General features: G+C 33.2%; 4 protein-coding genes across 4 annotated transcripts; all 4 read right to left on the bottom strand.

Moving 5' to 3' along the window:
• Positions 1-150: 150 nt before the first annotated feature.
• On the bottom strand, positions 151-4,075 carry Ak1 (Adenylate kinase 1). Its single transcript, XM_011504833.1, has 5 exons — positions 3,603-4,075; positions 2,348-2,535; positions 1,856-1,981; positions 988-1,179; positions 151-334 (listed from the first exon to the last, which is right to left on the bottom strand). The coding sequence occupies exons 2-5, from the start codon at positions 2,531-2,533 to the stop codon at positions 263-265; spliced, it is 576 nt and encodes a 191-aa protein (XP_011503135.1). The 5' UTR covers positions 2,534-2,535; positions 3,603-4,075; the 3' UTR covers positions 151-262.
• Positions 4,076-4,615: 540 nt separating this feature from the next.
• Positions 4,616-6,753, bottom strand: LOC105366394 (uncharacterized). The gene is made up of 5 exons (XM_011504826.1): positions 6,624-6,753; positions 6,462-6,548; positions 5,869-5,953; positions 5,440-5,525; positions 4,616-4,925 (listed from the first exon to the last, which is right to left on the bottom strand). Exons 1-5 carry the CDS (start codon positions 6,663-6,665, stop codon positions 4,728-4,730), a joined length of 498 nt encoding a protein of 165 aa, XP_011503128.1. The 5' UTR covers positions 6,666-6,753; the 3' UTR covers positions 4,616-4,727.
• A 334-nt stretch (positions 6,754-7,087) lies between these two features.
• Positions 7,088-10,455, bottom strand: LOC105366480 (uncharacterized). The gene is made up of 7 exons (XM_011504938.1): positions 10,176-10,455; positions 9,644-9,770; positions 8,084-8,110; positions 7,890-8,029; positions 7,646-7,792; positions 7,377-7,541; positions 7,088-7,211 (listed from the first exon to the last, which is right to left on the bottom strand). The coding sequence occupies exons 1-7, from the start codon at positions 10,400-10,402 to the stop codon at positions 7,112-7,114; spliced, it is 933 nt and encodes a 310-aa protein (XP_011503240.1). The 5' UTR covers positions 10,403-10,455; the 3' UTR covers positions 7,088-7,111.
• A 1,183-nt stretch (positions 10,456-11,638) lies between these two features.
• LOC105366395 (G protein-activated inward rectifier potassium channel 3) lies at positions 11,639-16,804 on the bottom strand. Its single transcript, XM_011504827.1, has 3 exons — positions 16,493-16,804; positions 14,649-15,697; positions 11,639-12,279 (listed from the first exon to the last, which is right to left on the bottom strand). The coding sequence occupies exons 1-3, from the start codon at positions 16,639-16,641 to the stop codon at positions 11,870-11,872; spliced, it is 1,608 nt and encodes a 535-aa protein (XP_011503129.1). The 5' UTR covers positions 16,642-16,804; the 3' UTR covers positions 11,639-11,869.
• Positions 16,805-18,199: the final 1,395 nt, after the last annotated feature.

The raw sequence follows: 18,199 nt of genomic DNA, 5'->3' as shown, positions 1-18,199 counted from the left end.
GTAATTGTATTTTATTTATATATTGATAAATTTGTGATATGTAAATAATTTGATTTATTGAAGTAATAGAATGTATATTAAGGTATATTAATTTTCTCTGCAATGAAGACAATTTTGCTACACTAATCATATTGGATGATGTCTTATTGAGAGTTTGTTCTTACTATTTCGATTGAACTTCATAGATTTTTGTGAATTTCTAACTGCATAAATGTACTAACGCGAAGAAGAGCTTCCATATTTATTAATTTAAGTTTGTCTCTTATGCCAATAGTTTGTCCAAAGCTTCTGAGACTAGTTTAAAAATCTCATCAACATTAAGTTCTGCATTAATCTGTAACAACATAATAACTATTTTTAATTACATTCAATATTTTCAATTTTTAGGAGTATTAATTTTCTAAATTTTATTATATTTCAATTGCTTTTTCAGTATTAAATAAATAAAATAAAAATAAATTTAGTATAATGTAAATTCGAAATTCTGAAAAAATATGTGAAAATTTTTAAATATTTTTAAAGGGATTAGATTGAAATTTTGTAGACCCCAGTGGTATTAAATTTCATTACATATTCTATTTAAGTTTATTTTATAATTATTGAAGCAATATTTAATATATCCTACATATATTCAACGAAAAATTATAGACAAAATTATCAGTGAAAATATAGTATTTCAATTGGTGTAGAAAAAAATAAAAATTAGTTGTAAATCAGATTGTTTGTAGAAATTAGCAATAAGTTAAAATTAAATAATATTGTTATATGAAAATAAAAAAAAAGGGATAATGATTATTTTTTTAAACAATAAATTATTAAAATAAAAAATGAAGAAATATATAAATTCTAAAAAATTGTAAATTATAAAGAATAATTTAAAAAATCATATAAATATTTTTAAATAATTTTAAATTTAATTTTTTTAAATAATCAGATAAGTTTTTCGTGTTAATTAGATATATTAGTTGTATAGAAAAATTAGCTTACGCGTAGGCATTTATTTTTATAATGTTCGATAATTTTTCCATTTTTTTCATTGAATATCTCTATTCTCTTTTTAATTGTTTCTTCATTATCATCTTCTCTTTTAATCGTAGCAGCAGCAGCACGACCCAGCAGTCTACTGATTAATGTTTTATTAGACGCATCAAAGAAAATAATTGAGTCAACAGGACAAACCTGTAAAATAGAAAAATAATTCAAATACTTCATATCAGTAATTCAATTTTTTTCAAGATTTATAATAAAAATTTAATAATCATATAATTTACGTAATAAAGCTAGAAATATATATATATATATATATATATATATATATTAAAACACAAAAAATGATTTAGTGAAAAGTAATATAAAAAATATTTGCTGAATTTAGAATAGATCTGTATTAGACTTGTGTAAATAGGTTTTCTTTTACATTACTTTTTTTATAGTTTATAAATGTTATATATACATATACATTTACTTTATATGTTATAAATAATATTTAAAATTGTATTATTAAAAATTTTATCACATTATTTTATTTTAATATTTTTGGCACAAATAAGTAGCAATCAGTGTCATGTCATCAAGTCGTGTCATTCTTTTGAGATAAATTACTTTGTGATATTTTCCCAAATTCTATTATTTCTTATATAATTTAAAATTTAATCTCAGTCTAATTTACGTGGCCACCTATCTGTAAATATTTGAAATGCACGCAATAAACAAGCATATATCCAAGTAAGACTACATATAATATTTTTTAATTTATCAGACACTTCAATTTTCTCATACACACAGTGGACGTTAAAAAAAAATTTACATAGCAATGGTAATTTTATAAAATTCATCGGGCTTTTTAGATACTTGCGTCTTTTTCGAACTGAAGTCCTTGTTCCAACTCGCGAGGATATCCATCAATGAGAATTCCTTTAGTTGAAGGATTTTCTACTTTTGTTTTCTCAATTTTTTCCTTAATTAAAGCCAGTACTATATCCTAAAAAAAAATTAATGTGTATTTAATTAAAAATGATATGCAATTATTTAATGTATTATACATGGTGCATATGCCACAGAATTATTAGCTAATACGAGAATATCATTTAGCGATTTATTAAAAAATTATTCATAACAAGCATTCTTTATGTTGAATACTAGAAAGTAAGTAATTGATAAAGTGATCGCTATATAAATCATTTTTCGAAAAAAAATGTATATGATTTTGTATCTTATTTTCCTTAATGTAAAGAATTTTTACATTGGTACAAAAAATATACAAATCCACTAAAAGCCAATTTGTTTCAGAAATTTGTGTAAGAGTACAATTTAATTTGATAAAGAATAGAGAAGAATAAAAAATTACCGTAGGAACAAAGAGACCTTTGGACATCAAGTTCTGGAGTTCTTTGCCACGCGCGCTTCCACTTGCCACCTCATCTCTGAGGAGGTCGCCGCTACTAAGATGAACGAATCCATATTTTTTTATGATTCGATCACACTGCGTACCCTTCCCACATCCTGGGCCACCGATTATCCAAATTATCTTCATGCCTGAATCAGCAATAACAAGTGTAAGAAGAGGGAGAAGAGGACCTGCACAGTTGTACAACCAGCGCTGGACTAATAATATCTGGGGGCGGAAAAAAGGTGTCGAACGGGGATCGCCATCGTAGCCGCGATCTTGTCTATTTTTGATAATTCAAAGAACGCGCGCGTGCGCAAATGTTCGACAATCATTCGTGCCTTCCGCGAATCAGCTTCTGGTACCGATAACCTTGGACAAACCACCCTTGGCCACAGTTGGCCGTCATTGGTCTCTGTCCTTGAACTACTTAACGTTCGTAGATAAGCATTACACCGGTGATTGGTCAAAATACCGAAACGACTTAGATCTGTGTGCATTACATAAATTTTACGTAAAAAGTTTCGATCTTGAGAAGAATTTAGTAGATTCTATTTGAGTGTTCGCGCGCGCGCACGTGCGTGTATATATATATATATATATATATATATATATATATATATATATATATACATCGTTGTGCAGTATATATATTATATAAATAGTATAGCATGAATGTATCATTATTAATAATTATTTTTAAATATCGAATACGTTGATATTTTGTAATATCATTGTCAAAGAAAAAGTAGAGAATATACAAGGACGAAGATGCATGCAGCTTTATTTCTCATTTTATGCCTTTTAAATTATATATATATATATCGGCTATTTTTCTCATTGATCTGAATCCAAGGTTTGCAACTTCGAAGTTTCTAGACGGATAAATTGCTAGAGACATATATGTAAGAAAAAAAAATCATACATTGAAATTAATTTCTACATTTATTGGTACTTGATTATTGGGGAAATATTTATCAATCGTTAATGATTTTATTTAGCAATGAATATGATTATTTGCATCGTTGCATTTTCATAAATGTGACTATAAGGATAATGTGCTTTTCTATTTTTTTTACTTCTCATCATCGTTTAAAGGCTCAATTTAGGGATAAAATATCCTTTACACAAAAATTGAGAAAAATTGCAATGTCAATTAAGACGATAGAATAAGATTCCCATTAACGATAACGGCTAAGGATATCTTAAAACTTACTCGGAAAACGTGCCGAAATATTCGCACCAAAGTATCGGATTAGTCAGAAGGTTTGGGTGGGTCGTTGTCAGTTCAAGTCGTCACCAAGCGCTTCTGCAGACTGTCCGTGAAACCTTGAGCCTTGCAGCTGGCACCTGTCCATTGATTTCCGAGAAAATCAAGTCCACAAGCGCGCGCAATTCTCTTTCGCGCGAATATGTCTTGTTGCTGAAAAAAAAAAACAAGAATAGGCCCACCCGCGGCCACTTGCAATGCATTTCATGTCATAAAGGCAGAATCGAGAGAGTATGCGCACATTGTGCCTGCCCCACCTAAGACGAACCCTATCTTATCGACGTTGGAGCTTCAGAACCAAAACAGCTAGGGAGCGCCACCCAACCACTGCTTGTATACTTTAATGAATTATCAAAAAGCTCTCGCACATTAATTATAGTCGAAAAGTCATCAAAAGGCAAAAGTACTTGGTTTATTTAATTTCGATTTATTTTCTTTATTCTTTTGTTGAGATGAAAAGACGTCTTTCGACCACTAAAATTATTTATCATGTACAGATATCGATATTTTCTAATCCATTGTTTCATGAAAAACAAATGTCAACGATCGCCAAACTATTTGATTATCGTTGTATTTGTAGTGAACAGTTTATATGCAACTGGCTTAAACGTTATTTATTGTTTTTAATTTACCATCCAGTCCATCGATCGTTATGTTTGTTCATATTGTAATTTAGTTGCTATTAGTTGCTATAAGTTGTCCTCAAATTAATCGAGGCATTTATGTGCTCGTAACCACGCGTCATGAATAATATAAATACATTTACAAGTGAATAAATCAGGACGTACATATATTAAGATAGGCACGAAAAGCTATGACGTTACAAGGCATTATAATACTTTTATAACACGCACGCAATTATCATTTATTCCCCCGTGAATTCATGAATTTGATATAAACAGGTAATTTGAATTGTACGTTACATTATTACCATTACTATAATTATCACTATTATCATCATCGTCGTCACCGCTATTATCGACATAATTATGATTAGGATAATCAGTATTAATTATTATAAATTATCGTTTTATTATTTAAGTATAAGAAATATGATTAGAACTGTGAAATTTAAACAGAAAGCTGAATTTGATTATGAAATAAGCAAAAGACTTGCAGCCAGTTGTGTATGGTGAGCACCGAGAGTAAAACCTCGTCGCGGGTCACGTGAAGGCCCTCGAGGAAGAGTCGCACAAGGAAGACGAGCAATTCGATCGCCATAATGCAGAATTGCATAAGTAGCCAGGGGACGTGCATCATCGGGTAATCCTACGTACGTGCAAAAAGACAAGAAACAATCGTTTTTCTCAAGTGCGTCCGTGCTTTATTTTACGAGCATTCCTTATATTATCTACATTTATTTGAAAGCGCGTTGCGAGGCTACTCTTTCAATTATTAATGCTATTTTTTTTTATTTATTTTATTTCTTTAATTGACGAATCGAGAGGCAAATACATTTTCAATAGCTGTTATCTAAAATTTATTTTTAACTTTAGGAATTCGCTAATTCGTGTATATAAATATGTCTAGACAATCAATGGAAAATTTTCTAACAATTTAAAAAAGGCATTATTTTGTCATTTTATATATTATGCTTTGAGGGTTGCCTATTGTCACAAGTAAAAATATTCATAATAATTTATATTTCAAATTAAATTGTATGAAATAGCACAAATTTTCATATGCCAATGTCGCATGTATAATTTTTTAAATTCTATGGAAATATAAATAATATTGCAAATATAAGAGCGTATGAACTAAGTAAATAATACTTATAACGTACTGTTATTGCTCCCAGCATCATTAATGTAAAATGTTCTATGCCGAGAATGGAGGTCATCAACTTCAAATCCCTTTCTACTTCTGGTACTAATCGCGCGATTAAGGATTAAAATAAAGAAGAAAAAAAAACAGGATTAAAGTAGAATTTCTTTTATTAATACTATTTTAATAAAATTCTCAATAATCATAATGATGATAGTGCGATTCAAAGGTCAGTGCAAATAGAATTCTACAAGATTATTTATTTTAATTATATAAGGAAAGCAACGAATTTTCGATAGATTTGAGTGAGCTTAGAAAATAAAATATGCAATCTTCGTTATTAAAAATTTTAATAAAAGTGGAATGCAAACAACCTTTGCATTACGTAAAAGTAAAATATTTTATTGAATAAATAAAAAAAAAAATAATATTATAAAATAAAACTTACCGTCGTCATGCTCTTGGCTTCTCGAACACAATTGGTTATTTGCTTTACCATTCATTATACGAATTACGTCGATAACCGTGACTGCCTAAGTATCAGAAAGCCAACAATACATGTAACAAACTAAAAGTCGTTATGACGATCAGCGAATTGGTAGTTAATGCAGTAATATTGCCGAAACATAATTATTAGTTGCATAATCCACATAATTAAAATTTATGGATATTAGGCATGAAATATTGCATTATACTATAGAGGATTTTTTCAAAAATTTTAGCAAAGATAGAAATATAAGGCCTATTATAATTATACTATTGACATTATTTTGAGAAAAAATAATACTTTAAAAGAAAGGTTATTCTTCACTTAACGAATATTTGAGATAATCCCATTTCATTATGCACTTCGTAAACAAAATTTCTTTAAAACTAATTTCTAAAAAATCTAAATTGTTAAATAATTTATCAATAAATAACTCGAATAATTGGAAATTATATTTAATCATATTTGTGATATATTGTTGAAAAAATAAAGGTTAATATTTTCAATTCACTGGTCGCTTCATTAGTTGTTAATAGAGAACCAATTATACTGACTGTCCCAATAAGTGCAACGATAATAACGTAAAGAGTACTGCCCATCATATTGTAGTCGCACATACTACAGGCTAATTTTCCGAAGTGCTAAAAATTTGATTAGATTACTTTCTCGATAAAAGGTTACAATACTATTTAGAATTTTTTAAAAACATCTCTAACTAAGTAGCCATTGCACATAGATCTTCTGCGAAACTTCTTCATATTTTTCCCTCACTTTGATTCCTTACTTAATTTACCATGAATTGTTATTATTTTAATTTATTGTCATGGAAAACTGGTTGAATTTTTATACAAAGCCGCCATGCCATCATACTTTTTCCTTCAACTCAACATTCACATGAAATTGTCAACAAACCCGTTAAAAATGAAATTAGGTTAAAGAACAGCGTTTAGTGTCTAATATTCAATTAACACTATGTCGCATCTCCATTATACAAATATTAAAAAGAATAAAAAAAACGCTTATTCAATAGTAAAAAATTTGATATTTAATAAAAAAAAGCCTATATTTCCATAAAAAATAGTGTGTATTACATTATAATATTATATCCATTATATCGATATAATATTATTTTATATAAATTTTCTGTATTTTTATTATTTTATTTTATTTTATTGGTTGAATTGCCATTATTAATATTTAAGACTTAGTTAGTATTAATAAGAGAATCAAGTGTTGAACAAGACAATTTTGGGAGACCTTGTGAAAATGGTTTTAAAATCCGTATTCCTACACAATCCATAGAACTGCAAATAATAAATCATAATATCATTATTTTAATTTGAATGAAAAATGTTTGCTTCAAAAGATTAATTATTAATTAAATTTTGGTAGAATATATACAAGAGTTTAAATAAATATTGAACAAATAAGTTCGAATCTAATTGTATTTTTACTCGATCGTTTATTACCTTCGACAAAAATCCATCAATGCATGCTTCAACAGAGTTTGACGATCCGTGAAAGTGACTTTAGTCATTTGACTTATGACAAAGCCAATAAATGATTGACAAGGAACAGTCGTTGCTTGTAAATCATTATCGACTTGTATACTTGCGAGTTTGTCGATCTTATTTCTGCGAAAAAGAATCTTTTATTGTCGGTTATTAAATCCTGAATTCATTGCAGCCATTCCTTTAAAAATAAATAAACATAAAATTGCGTCGCAAAACTTGCTTACGTATTGATAAAATGTTTAACACTTTCCAGTTGAAGAATAGTAAGAGGCTCAAGGGCGATCCCACTCGACTCCCAAATCACTTGAAACTTTGCAGCCAATTCAATTTTATGACTGTTCAACCTCTTAATTCCTTTTGACATTATCGATCTATCCAGATAAAAATAATGTTCGACAATATAATTCATCAAACATGAAGTATGTTTAAATGTAATAATAAAGTAAACTTTTACTGTTTTTAGCTCACCTAGCGAAAAATCTATCAACGCTAATGTCAATATTGTTAACATTCGAGATTTCCGAAAGTTTGTATCTTAACTTTGTTTCCGAACTGTTCACATTGTTAAGAATTAGTATTTTTTTCTTTTTTGATGAAATATATTCTTCTAAAATTTCATCAAAATATTTTGAATACAATTCTGTTTTAGAATTTACAACTTCATTAATTAATAGATTTATTATAAAAATCTGTAAAATAATTACAATATACATATATATATATATATATATATATATATATACTCAACAATTAATTCATTTAAAAAAAAGAACAATTTTTCACGAGGAATATAAAAATTATATTAGCATAAAAACGATTCCAGTGAAAAAAATGTATACGAATGATATTTCAAATAAATCTATATCTTATAAAAACAAAATTATTTTATTTTTTATATACTTTAATTTAATCTATAAAACTTTCTATATTATACAGAATAATAATAATAATTATTATTATTATTTTAATATTATATTTCGAAACTGAATATTTTTTATAACAGCTAAACAAGCAACTGTAAAACAATAATAGTATAATTGTAAAATTATAATAATTTTCACTTCTTTAATATTTATTTTATTATTGTATACATTATCTAATCCTTTAAATTGTGGTGTTATTTATAGAATATCTAAAAAAATAATTATGAAAAATTTTTCTATTTTCGGGAATGTATATTATATTATGATTTGATTTCCACGATTATTTATAATTTTAATTCTTTCATTTTCATTAATGCTGAAGATTCCCAAAATATAATAACATAAGTGCAAGTCATTTTATTGACTTTAAAAAGTTGGATTGACATTTTTAAATGATTCAAAATATAAATTTTGATTTATTCCTACTACAATAATATTACAAGTAATTTGATCAGTAAAATCAAACAAGAAAATCTCATTCAAAGTTGAATGTAAATATATAAATAATCATTCTTAATTATGCATCCACGCGAAAGTAGAGGAAAATAAAACTGAGAAAATATTATGTATATAAGTACAATTAAAATTTAATTGATGCATCATTGAACTAATAAACTCTAGTCATCGTTTTAGAAGTATTTTTTCATATTCTGATAGATTTAGCTGTGAATGCTTAGTAACCATGTTGTTTTCCCAAAACGCTCTATCTTACTAAATACTCTTTCTAGTTAATATCGAATAGTTCTGTTTAGAATTATTTCTTATGTATCTTGGATAGTTAACATTTATATTGATATTCTATTTAAATATAATATAATTTTTGCCTTACTGAAGAAACACAACTTATTAATGCTAATTAATTCTTATAATAATATAAAATCTAAATACAGGAGACCTTTTCTTATATTTACAAATACACAACAGATATTATGCGAAATTCTTAATTATTTATAATGGAATGCATCTTTTAATACATCAATAAAATTTACTCTAAAATTAGATCGTATGCATCCCTCTTGCATCCTGTAATAAGTGTTGAATTACCGTATCTGATAATTTACTATTTAATTACTACATTAGCATTTGTTGCGCAAATTTATTATACTTTAATAGAATTTTTCAGTTCCTCAGCAAGGTCAAAATCAATTAACTCTTATTATTATCTTTAGAATAAGTTTACATATCATTGATAATAAAAGGGAACGAGAAGCGGGGCGAACATAATGAAAAAAATCCACATAGAAAGATAAATATAAGCTTAATTATTAGATGAATAATTAATTAGTATTATTACGCTACATTGTATTGCGGATAATGATGTGCAGCTGTCTCGATAGCACAGAATTCTTCGTTCGTCCACGTTCGATTTTCATGCTTGATAAAATAGACATTTATTGACTTTTCTTGGCTATATCCCACGGTAGCACTATTACATATATCAAAAAGGTACAAAAGCTTTACAATTGTATCGATTAGTTAATTGGCTCATTCAAAATGACGATTATTTGAGTATCGCCTTACAAAAACAACATTAAAGGCAATGCCATTTTGTGGTAGTATTAAATAATTAGAAAGAAAAAATCTTTTGGATGATTATCTCATGCGGAGTACTGAAGGGAAAGTTCGCACTTTCTAGTACATGATCGACAATTATCGTATCAAATAATTTCAGTTATTAATACAAGTTAAATTAAACGTCATCGAGCGATTTAAAAAGACAAATAAAAAGGAAAATATAAAAACGCGTGACGCATGATATTGGGATCACATGCGGATTTATAGAGGAAGGGCTAAGGACGTTGGGTACCCAGGGATCCCCCCTTATACGAACCGATTGTAGCGGCAGGAGCCGTTGGAGTGTTGCTGGGCGAACGCGAGAATTGCGGGCACGAGGGCGAGGATAATGAAACCCACGGAGAAGAGGCAGCCAGCAAGTAGAGCTCCAAGGAACTCAGGCCCTTGCCAAGCCCTCAAGAGTTTGAGAGCACCTTTAGCAAGGACCTGATCCCGCGAGTTGTCCCTCCCCAGCAATTCGACTTCCTCCTCGTGCCGCGGCATTCGCGGCTAGCACTCCGTGTACCAGGCCTCGACTCTAAGAATACGATCCGTGCTCTTTCTCCCACTCTCTCTCGCTCTCTCTCTCTCTCTCTCTCTCTCTCTCTCTCTCTCTCTCTCTCTCTCTCGTCAGTGACAATCAAATCCACCGCGCTTTGCGCGCTCGACACCCGGTTCCGACAATTGTTTGGGCGGTTATTTTCGCGACTGCTCCGATGATTACTCTGGCTGCTTTGCAGCTTTGACAGACTTCACTTAGCTTTTCTTGTCACGATAATTTCGACTTCTGCGCTTCTCTCGCAGAGGGAACCGGTCCGACCAATCAACGGCACCAACCGGAAAGAACGCAAGAAAGAAGGAGTATTATACTTACGTTGCAAAAAAGGTTAGATGCTGACTATAGGATCGTCATTTCTTTATTTCGTAGGCAAAATGTATACGATCGACAGCGGTGGATTCACGAACGGCAAAAAAATCATAACACATGTAATACTCGACTATCGAGTTACTTGAAAATCATTTTATTTTATTTATAATTGCAAATTGATTTATATTATTTTTTTTCGCATTAAAACATCGCTCTTATTCATTCGTCAATATTTTAAGTCGTTTTTTACTTTTACAACTGAAAATTAATAGATTCTTACTTGGCACACTTTTCACATTCTCACATACACGCTTGCAGACCTATATTATTCTTTCTTTTTTATAATCGGAAACTCGTCGTCCTGAGATTGTCCGGATATTTTCATAATCACTCGACATTAAGCACATACTTAATGCACATAATTTCCATTATAACTCATTATTTTTAAATATTTACAATGTGAAAACCACTAATTTAATTTATATTTAGCGACACTATATTTTTAACGCTCGATCGAAATAGTAATGAGGCATTAAATTAACAATAAGCCTTAATAGGCTAAGCATCATTAACAAGAATACCATTGTCATTTGTTTTTCTTTAAATTTCATACCTTTATTGAACAAGCGCTTGTCGTATATTGCACAAATTGCACATTCTTAACCAAGAGTATACTCGATATCCGTGCTAGTATGCGCAGAAAAAGAAAGCAGCAAGTAGTACGATTCTTGGATTGCTGAGCAATCGAAAGCGCGGAGGTCGACCTGCGGTCCCCGGTACCACTTCTGCAATTCTAACCTTTATTATCGCTTTGACGAACAATGCTAAAGCAAAATCATACTCTTGTTCGCAAGAGACAGGTGCCATTTATCATTTGATACTTAAAAAAAAAAAAATGTAAAGCTCATTGGAAAAGGTCATCATTTCTTTTCGGTAAAATCAGAAATTCCTTAAAGATCAAAAACCTCATTGATATACAGGTATGCGCAGGATGTATCTTGGATTTATGTTCGAAACGCGTTTGAAAAGGGTTAAATGGCATAAAAATTAGCACAGCCTTCCTTATAAATCGTACAATAGAAATAGTTAATGTCAGAGCTGCATTAAACGTTGGCAGACCTTGCAGGGGACATGGCGGTTTCATCCTCGGAGGAACTGTTATAGCAGCTGGAAAGCATCCAAGGATTGCGGTTTGGATGCTGCTCCAACGGGGAGTTGTTTCTTGTCGCGAAACCCATTGCCGGAAAGAGGTACCGTCGGTAATCATCGAGGGGACACGAGCACAGCTTCTCCTTGAACTCGTGACAAAGAACGCACCTCGAAACGTCCAGGGTACGCCAATGGCATTCCTCTTTGCACTCGGGACAGTAGCATCCGTATCGGGCACTCGGAACCGTGGGACTTAACTGAGGGTATCGTCGCCAGAAGCTTGTGGTGAACTCTTCCTGCGGTGTTGTCAGCTGCGCACCTGCAAAGCAACCAGTACTCCGTCCACTTCCGATGCAAGGGTACTCTGAAAAATATCCAAGATCTGAGATCAACTAATGCGCGAGACCTACATCACCTGGTTTAGCAAGTATTTCGAGAGCTGGAACGAGGAGCTTAGGGGCTGCGGGCTGGGGCTTTTGCTCGCTTTCCGTTTGTTATACCGAAAGATCGAGAGCGAGTTCGAGCCTCGGCCTCGAAGGAGGATCGTCACTACGCATCGGGGCTCTGGTCTATGTGCGGAATGTCGAGGTGCGGCTTCGTCAAACTTGCGGGTTGGTTCCTTAGTTGGGGCGACGGCGTCGACCCTGGACTCGGAGCCTCTCCCGTGTTTGAGGTTTTGCGCGGCGGACCGGCTCCATCTGTAGGTACACACCAGCACCAAAACTATCACACCTCGGGTATGAGATCATCCGTTTGGCGCTCGGCTTTTATCAAGCTTTATAGTCGTCGTTAGAGTTGCCGAAGCTGCTATGCGAGTCGTCCAACGTGACAACGCGAACACGTGAAAAAGCTGATTAATCGATGAGAAAGCGTATTTCTATTTGCAAGGTGAATCAAAGCTGTGAGATCGGTATTGATAAATTACAAAAAAAAAAAATTAAACTCTGCGAATTAGGAGTAAATGATAAGCTTATAATCTTTTCTATTGGACCTTTTTCTCTTTTTTCATTGTTAAGCATATCAATTAGGCTCTTCTTAATGTTTATATTCATAATAAATGTAAAATGAAAATGTAAAATGAAAAATTTATTATTGACAAAGCATTCTAGTGGTGCTTGATATTAAACTGTTTATGTTGAATTATCTATCTACTAATGCATAAGAATGTCGAATTTTGTAAATAGAATAGTGCGTTCATGTTTATGTTATCCTTTATCTTTATTATAGCGTTTCAGCGCTCATTTGAATATATCGTATATGAAATAATTTGTTTTTTTCTACCAAGTGCATTAAATACACGATAACTACTAATGATGATTACAAGCAATACAAATTAAATACATATTAGCATTTATGTTAACGTTTTGTAATCATATTCAATCGGATAATGTAAACCCTTATCAATAGAATTTGTATATCTAAATTTAAACAAACGTATTTAATGACCATTATAGAGTAAATTGAGTAAATGGAATGTTGGCAAAAGGGGATAAATATTTTATGATAATTTAAAATAACTTCGATAAATTCTATTTTCTTATACTTAGTTAAAGAATATTTTATTTAGTTAAATTTCAAAAAGTATAGCTTTGTATTACATTTGCAAATTGAGACATTTATAATGTCAATTTAAACTGTGAAACGTAAGATGTAAAAGAATTATAAAGTATAAATGCATTAAGCATTTTAAAGCATTTAGAATAATTGATAACTAATAGCTACATTTTTTAATTATACGAACTTTATAGTTTAAGATAAATAGTAATAAATACGTAAAATAATGTTTATGTTAACATAAAAATTAAAAAAAATTTCTATGAATCGTTTAAGCCTTGAATCTGTGAATCTAATTGCTTATTAAATACTATGATATATATATATATATATATATATATATACAAATACAGAAAATATGTTGATTGAATTATGAAAAAAAAGAAAAAATAATTAATAAAAAAATTAATATGTATTATTTGCATGTGACAGAGTGTACGCTAACAAGAAAAATATCTTCTTTTCTTTGATTTTACATAGTTACATCATATAAATGAAACGAAATTAGATGTATAGACTTGTCTAAAGCTATTTGTTTTAAACTTCTCTATTATTTTAATTTTAATTCTGTTTCATAATTTGTATTTTATAAATGTCGCATTATAATTAAAAACGTGAGTAAACGAATGAAAAATAAAGTTAATTTTCTTGCTCTTGAGCTAATTTTAAAAGAAATGAATATTACCATGTGTACAAGAAATATGCTTATATAATAAATATAATATTACAATTATTTTGCTAAATCGATTATTTTAATTATATTTGAGACGATTATAATGTAACTAATGAATGAGATTTGAGGACAAAATGAGAAATAAGATGTTTATTCGTATTTAAAATTTGTCTCAAAATAATGACTGTATTATACATTCAAATTTATTATAATGTGAAAATGGAGCATATATATTTCCGAACACCTTTTTTTGAGTGGTTTTGTCAAGATAAAATAAACATTTAAATCTCTTTTCTTGAAATGTATTTTAAATAGTATAATTAAATCAAATTCTGAACATTGTTTTTAAATAATGCTAAATTAATTGATAATATATTATGTTTTAGACGTTGGTTAATTTCGTAGAAACTGGCGATATGCAGAGCGTTAGCTTATGCCGGTAAATAGTTTAATATCTTTAGGAACGCAGAGGATATAACAACGTCCTTGTCAAAAGGTCCACTCACCCGAAAAGGCTGGCTGTCGGAGCTCATCCTGGAGTCTGTAGAACTCAGAGAGTTCACGTCCAGAGCAGAGCGGCGTGTCAACTTGAACGGTGCTATCGAACAGCGAGTAATCGACTTCGTAGCCTTGACGCTCCTTTGAATAGCTGACCATAGGTTCGAATCTGTGGCCCCAGAGTATCTCCTGAGGCAGATATGAGGATCTGGCCTGGGTCGTCTGGCCCGTAGACTCGATAGTGCCTTCAAGAATGACGACGAGTTCAAAGCGCTCGGCAAGCATGTCCTCAGCGGACATACAGTAAAAGGGTGACTGGGCATTAATCCTATGCACGACAGTGCATGGCCAAATAAAGAAGAGGCTCTCCGGTTGTCCGTCCGCACCAACTGCGAGCTCTTGCTGGTTGTGGTGAAGCACTTCACCCTCTTTAGTTGTGCGTGATTTTATGAGCTGTGCCCTGATGTGCGCCCCAATGATATGGCTCTTGCGCATATCACCTACTCGGAACATGATACAAAGCTCGCCATCTCGCTGGCAAATCACCGCCTGTCTCGAGAAAAGGAGGGTCTGAGTTCGCTGCTTAGGTCGTGACATCTTGGCAAAGACGATGCCCACCATGAAGGCTTGTATCATAACTCCGGAAATACTTTGGATGCACATGACGAAAATAGCCTCGGGGCATTCTTCGGTGGTTGAGCGACCCCCATAACCGATTGTATGTTGGGTCTCGATAGAGAAGAGAAAGCAACTGGTGAAGCCGTGGAGCTCATTGACACAGGGTCGCCAAGCATCGGTCTGATGGCGGGGTTCAAAATCACCGTGGGTGAATGCGATAAGCCACCAAATTCCCGCGAAAGCGAGCCACGAGAGGAGGAAACTCAGAGCGAAGCAAAGTAGCGTCCAGCGCCATTGAGTGTCCACCAGGGTCGTAAAGATGTCCTGGAGAAAACGCAGGGAGCGTCGAGAAATGCGCGATTGAAGAACGTTACATTCGCCACTTTTCAGAACCGCGCGACGTCGTAGTTTGCGTACCGGACCAGCCCGAAATCTGCTCCTAAGGACAAACCACATCCTGTTTTTATTCTTCTCATAAACAATTTCATTTCTTGTTGTCTCCTCTTGAAATTCGATTATCGTGATATCAGGTATACATTATCATTCTCCAGAGGAGAGAACTTGGTTTTCCCAAGTAGTTTTATTACAATCATTATTATCTATCTTCAATTTTATTTCCCATCCATAATAATGACCAAAATAGGCATATGAAAAATTCATTCCAAATAAGTTTTAAAACTAATACAAATTATAACGTATTAATGAATAAATTGTTTACGACTAATTAAGCCTGTGTCTTCTTAATCAACCATAATAATGTACGAAGAATTTAATTAAAGATCGTATTGGTAGCTTACTTTACGACAAATTTTATTAGAAATACGTGGATCAAAGCATCAATAATAACAAACAAACAAAATGAAAAAAGAAGAAAGAAAAAAGAAAAAAGAAAATGAAAGCAAATTCTCAGTTTGACATATTACGCTAATGTGCGAAATGTAAATATAAATACGTATGTATGCATTTATGTAATCTATTGTTGGTACGAAATGTCAGTGCTTTACGATATCAGTATATTAATAATTTAAAAGCAACATTTCAAAGTAATACGTCAATAGGATCACGTAACTGATGAGAAAACGAGCGTTTGCAAATCTGAAAGTAAAACGAAAAGAAAAACAAAACAAAACAAAAAAAAAATAATAAAGGAATAAGAAGAACTAATATCTTGAAGAGGGAAAAGGTGTTTCTCGTAGGCAATCGCCACCGAGGATAGCTCGTGTGCTTATAATACCTGCTCCTGAAAGGCAGTCTGGCGGTTTTTGCAGCCTCGAGAATGATCGGCGGATTGAGGACCCAAGTTGGAAGTAGCGTTAGCCGGTCCCCATCACCGAGTTCCGGTGACGAGGACTGACCAGCCTCGGAGACTAGCCGTTGGCTCATCACGGGCGCGACATCCAGAGCTCAATTTCGGCCAATAGCGTCCGTGGATGTTTCCCTCACGCTTGCGTCATCGCCGTTATCAGTGGAATATTCGACCTTCGATCCTCGTTGCGATACGTTCAGGGGCTGCGCGACAGTTTGAGTGTTCAGACTCCACGATAGATCTCCCTCTTATATGAATCGACGAGAGCGGCGATTGCGGCGGCGTCTAAACTGCCACGGCGCTCCACTTATCACCTCGACGTTTGCTCTGGCTATTTGCGCGGAGATGTCCTTTCGACGGCCGCACATCGGACTCCCCCAAGGCGACGTCCTACGCACGAGTGGGAGCACGAGAATCGCTCTCGAACCAGTGACGCGCGCCGCACGCCAACTTATCAGCACTTTGTCAGCATCACCTTATCTACGACTCTTTACCTTTATCATTCGGCTCAAGATCGCTGGCTGCGCGAAAGATTTATCCTGCACGCGCCCATGTACATACAAATGCAAACACAAATGGAAACTAAGACTTTCGCGTACACGGGCAGAGAAATTAATCCTTGGCGTATTGGATGCGAAAGAGCTCGTGAATTTTCGTAAATTGACGACGCGAAGCCCCGAGCGACGTCCGCAATAATAAGGTAAACAAAGTTTCGTCGTCTTCCACGCCGTAAATCACTTGATAAGGTACAACTACGTAGTATAAATAGTCCGCGTCAGGCATTGAAATTCCGTAGCGATGGATGGAGCGACGCGTTGAGCGCCATGCTCGGAGTTTTGAAGACCCTATCGGAGCAGAAAGAATTTGCTATTTATGAGATTCACTTTGCTAATGAAGGCGCAGTCGTCTCCCAGTGTGCTCGACGCTTTCGGTTTGACGGCAGCCCCTTCCTTTCTATCAGCACAAACGAGCCTTTGCATCGTCCTCGATGGCAACAGACGTGCCGCGAACTTCACCGATGCGCCCTGAACGGATTTTACATCGCGGATTGACTTCGTCAGTGGAGAGGGATCTCGAGTAGCAATGATAAGCTGGCTCCCCCCCCCACCCCAATCCGCCTTATGTTTATTCAATTTCGTTCGCACAACCGACGGAGCTACATTATCAACCAGCCGCGGCCGCTCGTCAAATATCGCCTGTATCTCCGCTTATCTATCCTTCCCATTATGACGATCCGAGCTGCTGCTATTGCACCTTCGCTCCCATATATCTTTCCCCTTTGAAAAGATCTTACATCCTGGCCCCGCACTTCGATCCTCTCTCTTTCGACTTACGCAAGGTTTCTGCAACGATCGAACATCGTCGAGTAGTACCTTCAAGGGTCGACTCAACCACCCTTTATGCTCGATGGTTCAGCTCAATTAGATGGAAACTCAGGTCTATTAGCGCATTATAAAATTGATAACGATTTAAATTATCACTAATGCACCTGTGAATTGAACATTAATTGGCTGAGAGATCGTAAGGTGAAATCGAGCAAACTGATATCGGTTTTTTGTCCACTTCGACGGGAGCAGATATTTTTTTCGAAATGCTAGCCCATCCGTGTGCCTCTCTAATTGTCAAAGATCATAT

Source organism: Ceratosolen solmsi, unplaced genomic scaffold, assembly GCF_000503995.2.
Source record: "Ceratosolen solmsi marchali unplaced genomic scaffold, CerSol_1.0 scaffold4, whole genome shotgun sequence".
NCBI lineage: Eukaryota > Metazoa > Arthropoda > Insecta > Hymenoptera > Agaonidae > Ceratosolen > Ceratosolen solmsi.
Note: the sequence above shows the minus strand (reverse complement) of the source record. Positions and strands in the feature narration are given on the sequence as shown.

Coding starts and splice junctions, on each gene's coding strand:
- LOC105366395 (XM_011504827.1), bottom strand. CDS start 16,641: ATGAGCCAACGGCTAGTCTCCGAGGCTGGTCAGTCCTCGTCACCGGAA. Junction 15,698..16,492: donor AGACTGCCTTTCAGGAGCAG/GTATTATAAGCA, acceptor GTTTGTCCTTAG/GAGCAGATTTCGGGCTGGTC. Junction 12,280..14,648: donor CCGACAGCCAGCCTTTTCGG/GTGAGTGGACCT, acceptor GATATTTTTCAG/AGTACCCTTGCATCGGAAGT.
- Ak1 (XM_011504833.1), bottom strand. CDS start 2,533: ATGAAGATAATTTGGATAATCGGTGGCCCAGGATGTGGGAAGGGTACG. Junction 1,982..2,347: donor AAGGTCTCTTTGTTCCTACG/GTAATTTTTTAT, acceptor ATTTTTTTTTAG/GATATAGTACTGGCTTTAAT. Junction 335..987: donor ATAAAAATAAATGCCTACGC/GTAAGCTAATTT, acceptor ATGTTGTTACAG/ATTAATGCAGAACTTAATGT.
- LOC105366480 (XM_011504938.1), bottom strand. CDS start 10,402: ATGCCGCGGCACGAGGAGGAAGTCGAATTGCTGGGGAGGGACAACTCG. Junction 8,030..8,083: donor TAATAAATCTATTAATTAAT/GAAGTTGTAAAT, acceptor GATGAAATTTTA/GAAGAATATATTTCATCAAA. Junction 7,542..7,645: donor GTTAAACATTTTATCAATAC/GTAAGCAAGTTT, acceptor TCTTTTTCGCAG/AAATAAGATCGACAAACTCG.
- LOC105366394 (XM_011504826.1), bottom strand. CDS start 6,665: ATGAAGAAGTTTCGCAGAAGATCTATGTGCAATGGCTACTTA. Junction 6,549..6,623: donor CTATGTGCAATGGCTACTTA/GTTAGAGATGTT, acceptor TCAAATTTTTAG/CACTTCGGAAAATTAGCCTG. Junction 5,954..6,461: donor TCGTTGCACTTATTGGGACA/GTCAGTATAATT, acceptor TCTGATACTTAG/GCAGTCACGGTTATCGACGT.